This window comes from Topomyia yanbarensis, chromosome 2, assembly GCF_030247195.1.
Source record: "Topomyia yanbarensis strain Yona2022 chromosome 2, ASM3024719v1, whole genome shotgun sequence".
Taxonomy (NCBI): domain Eukaryota; kingdom Metazoa; phylum Arthropoda; class Insecta; order Diptera; family Culicidae; genus Topomyia; species Topomyia yanbarensis.
The window spans coordinates 366,905,385-366,918,483 of record NC_080671.1 but is presented as its reverse complement, the minus strand read 5'-3'; the positions used below and the strand labels follow the sequence as shown (position 1 = coordinate 366,918,483).

Genomic DNA, 13,099 nt, shown 5'->3' with positions numbered 1-13,099 from the left:
AATTGTATTGAATATCAGAAGGTAAAAATTGGACAGCTTCTAGCACTGCAAAAAAGCTACAATCTTGATCAAAACAAGTTTTTCGTGTTTCGATACCGCAACAGTTTTAAGGATAAATAGTTTTGAAACCCCACTTATGCTAGGAAAAAGTTAGGCATGAAAGGGTTAAACTGTAATTATAAACCAAAAAATGCTTAATAACTTTCCAACTGTGCAAGAATGTCTTTAAAAAGGTTATAGCTGTTCTTCCAATCTGATTGTTTATCCACATAGCTAGTAATGTCTCACCGGGAAAATTCCATCTTTCTGAATATTCAATTCGAAGTTTCACCCTGCCAAAAAAGGTTTTGTCGTTTCATCAACTTTATTTACTAAATATTCTGCTTCATGTATTGCGCATTTACCGTACATTGGTACTTTCTAAAAAACGACATTGTTCGCAAATTGTGCTTTAGATCGTCGGATTGTTTATTTGCTGTCCCGTGTAGTTTGATGTGAGAAAATTTATTCTAACGAATTTGAGTATGTAATAAAATGACAGGAACAAATGACCCCTATCGGCTCACCCCTGAGTCGATTCCGGGTCCTACCAGGAGTATTTGGACCAATTTTTAAGCAAATCGGATAAGTCTAGCTACCGGACCAACGTGCCTGAAGTTTGTATGGGATTTTTCGACAATTTACATAAAGAAAACCCACTAGCTTGCATTTTTGCCGCTGGGTGGCACTGTATGCATCGTATTATCGCTATAAATGAAAACAAGAAAGATAATTTAATTGTCTACAACTTTATCGAAGACTGCTAGTCAATCCGGCTTTGTTAAAAGAAGTTATTAAACTTTTAACGAAGTGATGTCTGAGTCAGTTTTCTATGGGGCCTAATTGTGCATGGTTGTGTATAAGTACTCGATTTTCGCGAACTATACATTTTTGTGAAATAATGGTTAGGTTTAGCTCAATAGTATGTCCAGAAGAATTGTAACAAATGATACGAGTTATGTTTTGGTTAGAAAATTTTAGTTCCACCTGTGACCACATAGATGGCGCCAACACTAACTTTTCAACGGAAAGAGATAGAAATTAGGTGTCTTCCACAAAGTTGTAGAACAGATATTTTTCAATAATTCTTCCGATCATTTCGCTATTCTATCTCTCTTCTACGAAAAGTTAGTGTTGGCGCCCTTTATACAGTCACAGGTGGAACTAAAATTATCTAACGAAAACATACCTCGTATTATATGCTATAATTCTTCTGAACATACTATTGAGCTAAACCTAAGGATTAGTTCGCGAAAATCGAGTACTGATACACAACCATGCAAAGCTAGGCCCCATGCAAAACTGACTCAGACATCACTTCGGTTAAAGTTTAATAACTTCTTTTAACAAAGCCGGATTCGCTAGTAGTCTTCGACAAAGTTGTAGACAATTAAATTATCTTTCTTGTTTTCATTTATAGCGATAATACGATGCGTACAGTGCCACCTAACGGCGAAAATGCAAGCTAGTGGGTTTTCTCCTTGTAATTTGTCGAAAAATCTCATACAAACTTCAGGCACGCTGGTCCGGTAGCTTGAATTATCCGATTTGCTTCAAGTGCTGCTGGTGGGACTCGAAATCGACTGAGGTGTGGGCCGACTGAGTTTTCAAAAATTCTTTATTTTTTTGGGCAGTCTAGTATGTAATTATATACTCATAATTTAATGATAACCTACTCACGGATGAAAGTAGAAAAACTTTTACAGAGAATAATTTTAAAAACGAGTAACGTGTTGAAAGAAAGTGATTTTGGCATTCTTCAATTGTCCCATACAATGTTTACAATAATGTTAGAATATTAAAATATCAAACAATTGCAATCATAACCCACTCTTCCATTGAAAAGAATATTGTTGCCGGGAAACAACCATATATTTTTTCACAATATTGTGAAATATCCGATTTGGTACATCACTACACATTTTATAGCGGTGCTTACAATATAAAAATAAAATGGAAAAAAGAATTTTCCTTAATAATTCCCATAGAAATTTGAAATGCAATGCAGGTTGTCGGTTCTTAGTCAATTGGCCTAAAATCTCCCTGATCCCCACGGTAGCGACCATTTGCCTATCGTGATTTTAATTGCTAACGGTTCAAGACCATCGGAAACAATCAATGTATCGTATGACCTCACACGGAACATTGATTGGAAGAGTTACGCGACCGCGATATCCGTTAAAATCGAATCCACTCAAGAACTTCCTCCGGAGGAAGAGTACAGGTTTTTGGCTGGCTTGATTCTCGACAGTGCGAATCAAGCTCAGACTAAACCAGTACCCAGCGCGAATACCCATGGACGGTCTCCCACCCTGTGGTGGGATAAAGAGTGCTCAGAGCTGTACGCGGAAAAGTCCACTGCATATAAGGCCTTCCGGGAAGACGGGTTACCCGCTAGCTATCTACAGTACGCGTCGTTAGAAAGGCGAATGAAGAGTCTAATGAAAGCCAAAAAACGTAGTTATTGGCGCCGGTTCGTCGACGGGTTAACGAGAGAAACAGCGATGAGCACTCTTTGGGGTACGGCTCGACGTATGCGTAACCGTAATAGTACCAACGAGAACGTGGAATATTCAAACCGTTGGATATTTGCTTTCGCCAAGAAGATCTGTCCGGACTCTGTCCCGGTACAGAAAACGTACCGCGCCGCGTCTCCTCACGATACCGCGAACGAAACACCGTTTTCGATGGTGGAGTTTTCACTTGCTCTCTTATCATGCAACAATAACGCCCCAGGGTTAGACAGAATCAAATTCAACTTGCTGAAGAATCTACCTGACACTGCAAAAAGGCGCTTGTTGAATTTATTTAACAAGTTTCTTGAGGGTAACATTGTCCCTCATGACTGGAGGCAAGTGAAGGTCATCGCCATCCAAAAACCAGGAAAACCAGCCTCCGACCACAACTCATATCGGCCGATTGCAATGCTGTCCTGTATTCGGAAGTTGTTCGAGAAAATGATCTTGTTTCGCCTCGACAATTGGGTTGAAGCAAATGGCTTACTGTCAGATACACAATTTGGCTTCCGCAAAGGCAAAGGGACGAACGATTGCCTTGCGTTGCTTTCTACAGAAATCCAAATAGCCTATGCTAACAAAGAGCAGATGGCATCAGTCTTCTTGGATATTAAGGGGGCTTTTGACTCAGTTTCTATCAACATTCTGTCAGAGAAGCTGCACCAGCATGGTCTTTCGCCAATTTTAAATAACTTTTTGCTAAACCTGTTGTGTGAAAAGCACATGCACTTTTCGCATGGCGATTTAACAACATCGCGATTTAGCTACATGGGTCTTCCCCAGGGCTCATGTCTAAGTCCCCTGCTCTACAATTTCTACGTGAATGACATTGACGATTGTCTTGCCAATTCATGCACGCTAAGGCAACTTGCAGACGACGGCGTGGTCTCTGTTACAGGGCCCAAAGCTGCCGACTTGCAAGGACCATTACAAAATACCTTGGACAATTTGTCTGCTTGGGCTCTTCAGCTGGGTATTGAGTTCTCCACGGAGAAAACTGAGTTGGTTGTTTTTTCTAGGAAGCGTGAGCCGGCGCAACTCCAGCTTCTATTAATGGGTGCAACGATCAACCAGGTTTTCACATTTAAATATCTCGGGGTCTGGTTCGACTCTAAAGGTACCTGGGGATGTCACATTAGGTATCTGAAACAGAAATGCCAACAAAGGATCAATTTTCTCCGAACAATAACTGGAACATGGTGGGGTGCTCACCCAGGAGACCTGATCAGGTTATACCAAACAACGATATTGTCGGTGATGGAGTACGGGTGTTTCTGTTTCCGCTCCGCTGCGAACATACACTTCATCAAACTGGAGAGAATCCAGTATCGTTGCTTGCGCGTTGCCTTGGGTTGCATGCACTCGACCCATACGATGAGTCTCGAAGTGCTGGCGGGCGTTCTTCCGCTAAAAAATCGATTTTGGGAACTCTCATCTCGATTGCTCATCCGATGCGACATTCTGAACCCGTTGGTGATTGAAAACTTCGAGAGGCTCGTCGAGCTTAATTCTCAAACCCGATTTATGGCCTTGTACTTCGACTACATGGCACAGAGCATTAATCCTTCTTCATATACTCCCAGCCGTGTTCGTTTCCTAGATACTTCTGATTCTACTGTATTCTTCGACACATCCATGAAGGAAGAGATTCGTGGAATCCCGGACCATATACGCCCGCAAGTGATCCCCAATATATTTTATAATAAATTCCGAGAAGTCGACTGTGACAAAATGTTCTACACTGACGGATCAAATCTCGATGGGTCCACTGGCTTCGGTATCTTCAACAATACTATCACCGCTTCATTCAAGCTCAATGATCCCGCTTCAGTTTACGTCGCAGAGTTAGCTGCAATTCAGTACACCCTTGGGATCATCGACACTCTGCCCACAGATCACTACTTCATCATTTCGGACAGCCTCAGCTCCATCGAGGCTCTTCGTGCGATGAAGCCCAAAAAGCAATTCCCATATTTCCTGGGGAAGATACGGGAGTCCTTGTGTACGTTATCTGAAAAATCTTATCAAATTACCTTTGTTTGGGTCCCCTCTCATTGTTCTATCCCGGGCAATGAAAAGGCCGACTCATTAGCAAAGGTGGGCGCATTAAATGGTGACATATACGAAAGACCAATCTGCTTCAACGAATTTTTTAGTATTTGTCGTCAGAGGACACTCAACAGTTGGCAAACCTCGTGGAGCAATGGTGAACTTGGACGATGGCTACATTCCATTATCCCAAAGGTATCAACGAAGCCTTGGTTCAGGGGGATGGATGTGGGTCGGGATTTTATTCGTGTAATGTCCCGACTTATGTCCAACCACTACACCTTGGATGCGCATCTGCGGCGTATTGGGCTTGCGGAGAGTAGTCTGTGCGCTTGTGACGAGGGCTATCACGACATCGAGCACGTTGTCTGGGTATGCGCCGGGTACTTGGACGCCAGGTCTCAGTTAAAGGATTCCCTTCGGGCCCGAGGTAGACCACCCAATGTCCCAGTCCGAGATATACTGGCAAATCGTGATTTCCCCTATATGTCCCTTATTTATACTTTCATAAAAACGACAAATATCCCAATTTAGCCCCTCTCTTTTTATTTCTCGTTTTAGAAGCTTTCTCTTGCCTTGTGGGACCGATCAGCTCCAGACTGCAACTATGTAACCGCCGTCGCACTTACCACTACGGAAACTGAAGCGAGAGCGACTCAAGGTCCGATGACTTTTGAAGGATTCCCCGCGGGTCCGAAGAATACCATCCGCCAATCCGACCTACTAGACTGAGGCGGTAATCTTTCGCTGATCTCCCGTTTGAGCGAAAGTTGCAAGTTTTGCTCTTCTCTCCCGGTCACCATCTACGCTTTCTCTCCCCTGTCCTTGATACAACTGCTTCTACAGCCGCCCTCTGAATATCTTGACCAAGCATAAGTCTCCGCTAAAAAAGTTCAAATTTGTATTCTGTATTCCTAGTTTTAAGATAGTTGTAATTTTACCTCTTTGTTAAAACTATTGTCCCCCATCTTGTAAATAGAATTGTATCCCTAGTCTTAAAACACATGCGAATTTTCTCATAAATATTTGTTCCCCCTTTTGTGTACCAAACTATATTGTTAGTTTTAAGATAAGTGTAAATATTTCCTAAAAATTATTACTATTGAATTCCTTGTTTTAAATTTTTTTCATAAAAAAAATCTTTCGCCCCCTCTCTTGTATATAGAATCTTATTTCTAGTCTTAAGATAGCTGTAAAATTTTTCTTTTTAAAAAAAATATTTCAACATTGTAACCTCCTAGTTTTAAAATATACAAAATGTAAAAACAAAAGAATTTGGCACCGCCAAGCTAACGCATTTGTGCCTATCAAATAAACGAAATGAATAAAAAAAAAAAAATTGGCCTAAAATGTTGTACAATGGAACCATAAATAGAACCCATTATGATATGTTGTTACCTTTTACTTTTTTCATAGTGTAGTGTCTTATCCTAATAATTATTCTGATAAAAAATGTTTTGTATTTCTTTATCTCAACATTTTCAAGAGATATATAGTTTTAAATCTTCTATATACGTACCCTGAAAATAAGACAACCGACATGAAAGGGGTAAGCAAAATCGCGACGAATGTTGGGGTTTTCATTTCAACAGCAACAATCCGCTAAACAAATGCGAAAATTCGTTTTCAGTAGCATAAAACTCGTCATGTTCGCTGAAAGCTCTGCAGAAAGATAACAGATCTGTCAGCATGCTATCGCAAAACCACCACAACCCGCCACCATAAGTTCACCACATCACGTTCCAATTTGGCCGCGCACTATTGCCGAACTATATGTACACTGATGTTGCCACCGGCTGTTGAAAGCTGCCCGCAGATTGGTTTCCATAGCACGTGCTTATTTGTTGGTATATAGAATCTAATTTCCGTCCGTCTCCCGGTACACCGCAATCATGTGTGTTCTGCGCTGCGTCGTATCAGTCGCAATTAATGTAAACACAATCAGGCTTCACGATCTCTGGCCGAGTGCTAGTTGAATTCCAGATGGCCGCCGCTTTACGGATGGCTCGAAGAATTGGGGTTCACTTAGGGAAGCTACAGATATACGGTTTAGGTGTGAGAGTGAGTGATGCTTGATCGTGACAGCCACCCACAACCAATGAAGCAGCACGATGGTGGCTGTTGAATATTTAGAAGTAGCTCAGACGGGTGAAAGTTGTTGGAAGCTGATTATTCATGCATTAGGTGGCCTCACTGGATGCGGGAAGACGCAATTAATTTAGCAGAATTTAGCTTGAAAGGAGGTAAATTATGTAAGCTTCGTTGGCTCAGAAGATATATGGGAAAATCTGGTCGGTGCTCAATACAATATAAATAGTTAAGGAGGTAACACTGTTCCGCAGAAAAAAAAACCAATTGGATTTCGGGAAAATAGAAGCAAACTGATGAAAAATTACGTTTTTCGTTTGTCTCTAGTACGTCAGGTTCGGATTATATGAGCATTTATTGTTTTGTTCTGTCACTGAATGGGATTTAAAATCAGGAAAAATAAAAAAAGTCGAGTCAAGTAGCTATTTATCGTGCTCATTGGGTTGCTTAAATAAATTGCGAAATAAGATTATGTATACATGGTGGCGTTCCTGAGTTATGCTCTTTTAAGATCAAGAAAACTGAAATAAATATTGTAATACACTTTTTACCGTCACTATCACATAATTTCGAAACCGCCGCTTACTTGTCTCTTTATTGTTTTATTGTTTATTATGGGGTTTCAGCAAGCAAGCACTCCGCAAGCGTGTTGTACTGTTTTACGAAACGCATGGTCATCGTGGAAAAAAGTTTACGGTAGACACCTTTCGAGACGAAAACGTGGCCGTGAGTACAGTGTACCGGATCATGGCATCCCTGACCGTGGAGCGGAAGGCCGGTAGCATCCGTCCGGCGAAGATAATGACGGAGAAGAAGAGGAAAGCGTTGAAAAAGCTGTTCGACAGCAAGGACAAATTTGAAAAAAAGTTATGCTGTACATCGCCATATCGGACAGAGGGATTTCAAAACCGTGGTTCAAGCCGAGCCATCAATCAACAAGTGTACCAGAAGGAGTGTCTTGAGAAAATTCTGCTGCCGTTCATGCATCATGCGGATGGGAAGTACGTCTTCTGGTCGGACAAGGCGTTTTCCCATTAGGCCAAGAAGACACTGTAGTATCTCGAGCAGAAAAGGAGGCCGTACGTGCCGAAAGACAGGAACCCGATCAACTTTGTCCCAATGCCGTCCCATTGAGGATGTAGTGTACAAAAATAATTGGCGGGCCAAGAATACGAAGCAGTTGACCACCAGGATCCGGAATTGTATCCGGAAGATGGACGTCAGTGCCGTCTAGCACTCTTGTGAGAACATCGCGACTAAGTTGCGTCGTACGGCTGACCAGGGCCCCTTGTTCACTATTTATTGACGTTTTTTTTGAAGAATAATAAATTTTATAAAAAATACTGAATTCATTGAAAAAAAAATTGTTTTTTAACTAAATGACTGAAAAAATTCTCATTTTTTATTGAACACCCGTTACAGTAATGATCGACCGACACAATTCTAAATAGAAAAAAAATATTGTAATTGATGATTAACTCTCACCATTATCTATTTCATTACATGCTTTCCGATCCTTACGTCGTTCAGGTCTTCGGGTCACCCAGTACACCAATCCTGGAGAATCCGGAACATCAAACGAGATGGTATTTCAAATATTTCCTAGGGAAACGTAAGTAAACCGTAGCCGCGACTGTGTCAATGTGAAAAAAAAATGATTGACTTCTCATTTGCAGTTCATCAAAACTATGTGGGGATGGACACGGAGAAAAATCCATACTTTTTGTCGATAGTGTCACAGGATTCCGGTAGTAAATGTATGCCACTCTACCGAGTGATGCTGTTCCGAAAGCAGGTTAGTAATGCATAAATTACCATATTTATCCCCATTTTTTCGTTTGGGTTTCTACTGTTTTTTAATCCATGTAACACTTTGAAGGATTCGTATATAGCAAACCTATGTATAGTTTAAATTTGAAATGCTGCCTAGTTTAAAACTCAATTAAATTACGCACTTGGAGACCAACTTTCTTTTAAAAAATTTCTATTACGTACCTAATATTAACTACAAATTATTCTGATCATAAATTGTGATGTATGAGAGCCTCAGTTAAAGGAAAACAATTAAGAAATAAAGATGGACTAGTTATGGAAACCATAAACCAATCAGAATACAATCAACGTTCCTAAATTTCACAACCTATCTGAAGAGATGATTCTTATGTTTTGGAGTTACGCTTGCGATTTCTACCTGGACCGTTATCAAAACTTATTAAAATTATGCTCATCATTCCGCTTGTTTCATGAATACCCAAAAGGGAGCTCAGAAGCTGGCCTTATCGTACAACCCACAGCAGAAGCTAACGGTCAAGCAGATACTTTCGAACTTTTCCCTAATGGATGCCAGCAAATCCCCGAAGGAAGTCTTCTCCGCCGACATTCAAAAGGATTTACTGCTGCTGGAGGAGCAGGAAGGTTCGGTAAACTTCAAATTTGGCGTCGTATATACGAAGGTTGGCCAAAAGCTGGACGACGAGATGCTGAGTAACGGTAAGATTTCCGGGATGGGATAATCGAATTGGAAATTAGTCAAGTGCGCTTGGATTGTTGATTGGTCCTCTGGTATATGCTGTAATTTTAAAGCTATCCGCAATAAACATCAGAAAGAAAGCTCAGCTTTAAGCCTAAAGGCACGCGAGGCGGACAGTTTAAAAATATGAAAATTGAAAATAAATACCAAGGCTTGAGGGAAGTCCGGCATCATTAGCTTGTATTGCTAGCTCTGCGGGTACAGCAAAAAAAAAAACGTAGCGATAAAACTCTAATCAATATTCAATTTATTTATTCCTGTTCTTCCATCCTCATCCAGAGCATGGTAGTGCTGACTTTGACGAGTTCCTGGAACTGTTAGGAGAAAAAATTCGCCTGAAGGACTGGGAACGCTATCGAGGCGGACTGGATGTAAAAGGTAGGTGAAGTGTTGCCGCATGCTTATCAGAGATGGTTTTGATTATTTTACTCTTTCTGCTAGAGATTCTGTATGGCACAGGTCATAGATTTTTGATGAAATTTACCTTTTTTCACTATGCTATATTTCTCCTTAGTTAGGAGAACAATTGGTCGGTGTTAAGTCAGACTGGACAAAGTGACATTGTATTGATTTCGAGAAAAACGAGTTTAAAGTTTGAATCGTAGCATCCTTTACGTTGTAATTCGAGATTAATTTTTGCCACAATTCTTGCTAATTGTAACATATTTCAAATCTGGTAAGTGTCGAATGTCACTGAAGAAATTCTTTATCCAATGCTATCATTATCTCATTTTTGAGGTTTTGGCGACTTGGTCCGGTCTGACTTAACACCGATCCATTTAGGTAAAAAATATTTTTTCTCCGTTAAGGTGAAATTTTTTTAAAACCATATTTGCGCGTGAAGAGCACAAAATTTATAACTAAATTAGTTATGGAATTTGCGTTTCGACTTGGTCTCATCAGAATCCGACAATAACTTAGTGACAGGACTAAGCTAGCGCCGGATTGACGCTAGTTCCAAAAATAGGAGATACAATTTGTGTTCCTGAGCAAACCCCTAGTCAAGCGTGATGTTCCGCATATAGCATAGTGCATCCTGCATTGGCTTGCTAAGTTAAACCAAATGTTTTAGTTTCATTAGTTTAATTTCATTAGTTCAGTTTAAAATGAGCTCTTTTTTGTAGATGTGGTTCTAATTTTAAAAAGATCTTCCTTTTCGATATTGTGCTTGACTACCATCTATGCAGTTGTAGAACAACGCATTAACAAGAAATTGAAAAGTAAACTTTACCACAATATATCTAAATACTGGTCGCAGTGGTTTGTCTCCAACAAAAAAAGGTTTAGGATGTTCCTTCCTTTCATGCCCATCTTTTTGCCTTTCTCATATAAAGAAAGGCTATGCAATCACTGTAAAAATCGACTTTTCAACCGAGGCCCGGAGGGCCGAGTGTCATACACCATTCGATTCAGTTCGTCGAGATCGGCAAATGTCTGTGTGTGTGTATGTATGTGTGTGTGTATGTGTGTGTGTATGTGTGTGTGTGTCATTTAAACTCACACAATTTTCTCAGAGATGGCTGAACCGATTTTCGCAAACTTAGTTTCATCTGAAAGGTATAACGCTCCCATAAGCTGCTATTGAATTTTTAGTTGATCCGACTTCCGGTTCCGGAGTTACGGGTTGAAGAGTGCGGTCACACAGCAAATTCCCATATAAACTGGTACCACCATGATGTTCAAATGATGTAAAACATATTAAAATTGATGTAACATTACTCTAGTTTGCGGGTCTGGATCACTAATGATCAATCAAAGCAGCTTTGACCACATTGGCCACCTATGACGGTTCATGACGCCCCCGGGGAACCCGCCAAGTTCCTAAGCTAATATCACACCCATTGAAAGGTGGGAATTCTCTACCGATTTTTACAAACTTGATTTCAAATGAAAGATACAGTAATGCCATTGACTGCTGCTGAATTTCATTCTGTTCTGACTCTTGCTTCCGGAGTTACAGGGGTGTTAGTAAGGATACACTGGAATTTCCCATATAAATCGGTACAATCGTAATACCTCAGAGGCTAAAAACTATTGAAATGGTCACCAAATTACTTCTAATGGTAGATCTAGATCACTGATTGCCAATCAAACATTCTTTGAATATATTGTCCACTATCGACGATTCCGGAAGTCCGGAATTCCGGGCATATTCCACAATTAAAGTCACATCGGTTCATCGGTGATGACTGAACCGATTTTCTCAAACCAAGTCTCAAATGGAAGGCAAAATATGCAGTTGAGTATTGCGTAGCCGCCCCTTCCCCCCCTCCCCACCTTGCCCTTACACCTCCCTCCTTCATCACTCTCCTCTTCTTGGATCACCCTCACGCCCAGATTTCCTTCATCCACCCCGTATACCGAAATAAGATGAAGGATTTCTGACGCATCCTCCACACCCACTCTACTAAACCCCCATTCCCTACACGTTCAAACGCATTCCACCAACCTTTGCAAATTATAATCACATGAAGATAACATTGAACTCATGCTTATTAAGCTAATTAAATATTATTCTTTTGCCTTTCTTATATAGAAAGGTTATGCAATTGCTCCAAAAACCGACTTTCTAACCGAGGCCCGGAGGGCAGAGTCTCATATAACATTCGACTCAGTTCGCCGAGATCGCAAAATATCTGTGTGTATGTATGTGTGTATGTATGTATGTGTGTATGTGTATGTGTGTATGTATGTGTGTGTATGTGCGGATTTGTTAACAAAATGTCCACATCGGTTACTCGGAGATGGCTGAACCGATTTTTACAAACTAAGATTCAAATGAAAGGTATAATATTCCCATAGGTTGCTATTGAATTTCATTTTCAACCGACATCTTGTTCCGAATTACGAGTTGAAGAGTATGGTTACAAAACAAAATTTGTTGATTTTTCCAAATCGGTTTCTCGGAATTTTCTGAACCGATTTTGACAAACTTAATTTTAAATGAAAGGTCCATCAGCTGCTGTTGAATTTTGTGTGGATCCGAGTTCTGGTTCCTGAATTACAGGGTGATACGTACGATCACGCAGCAAATCCTGATTCTAACGAATTCTGCGATGAATGTAAAAAGGTGATTTTTTTCCAAAATGTAAACACAACTGTTGAATTTGTAGATCTAGGTCCCCAACAGTCATTCAAAGTCTCTTTGGCCACACTGGCCACCATCGACGGATCCGGAAGCATCCAAAGTCAGAATAACGGTTATATTGGTTTCTCGAAAATGGCTAGATTTGCTCAACTTAGTCTCAAATGAAAGGTGTTGCGTCCCCAGAAACTGATATTAAATTCCATCTCCATCCGACTTCCAGCACCGGAGTTACGGGTTGTGGAGGTCGATCACATAGAAAACTCCGATTCAAACCGATACCGCGATGAATGCAAAAAGGTGCTCTTATATATACTTACCAAGTGTAATAAGAATGAAAGACATTTCCATAAAGTTATATTGTACGAACCAGCTATTAAATCATAGTTTGGAGAAATGAGAAAGGCACAATTGCACCTCTAGGTGGATTAAAACAGGTTTTCTAGTGCAGAGTGCATAACTATTTTTCCTTGAAAAGGGTGGGGTCCAAAACCACGAAAATCCTTTTTTCATGAAGATAGGTGCATACCTCGCAATTCTAGAAGCTGCTCAATTTTTACTTTCAAATGCTCAATACAATTCTCCTAAAATATTTGCAATAGTCCAATTGCGTGGAAAACATAGCCAATGACAGTCTAAATTTATAAGATCTGTTAGTTTTCTATAATATTACATCATAACGAAGTTATATTTTATTTTCCGTCGTCAACGCAAACTCCCTGGTAGCACTGCTCCATCGGAATGCAATCAGACTAATTGCAATAACTTCAGTGCTAGAGATGATCCTTGTAA

The 13,099-nt window shown here is 40.3% G+C and overlaps 1 protein-coding gene across 8 annotated transcripts in view; it reads left to right on the top strand.

Moving 5' to 3' along the window:
* Window positions 1–13,099, top strand: part of LOC131684449 (GTPase-activating Rap/Ran-GAP domain-like protein 3) — a 446,130-nt gene that overhangs the window by 340,462 nt on the left and 92,569 nt on the right. For all 8 annotated transcript variants that reach the window (XM_058967345.1, XM_058967344.1, XM_058967342.1 and 5 more), the window contains 4 exons: window positions 8,223–8,304; window positions 8,369–8,487; window positions 8,951–9,182; window positions 9,502–9,600. In XM_058967345.1, the coding sequence (XP_058823328.1) occupies window positions 8,223–8,304; window positions 8,369–8,487; window positions 8,951–9,182; window positions 9,502–9,600 (532 nt within the window). The remainder of the gene's footprint in view (window positions 1–8,222; window positions 8,305–8,368; window positions 8,488–8,950; window positions 9,183–9,501; window positions 9,601–13,099) is intronic.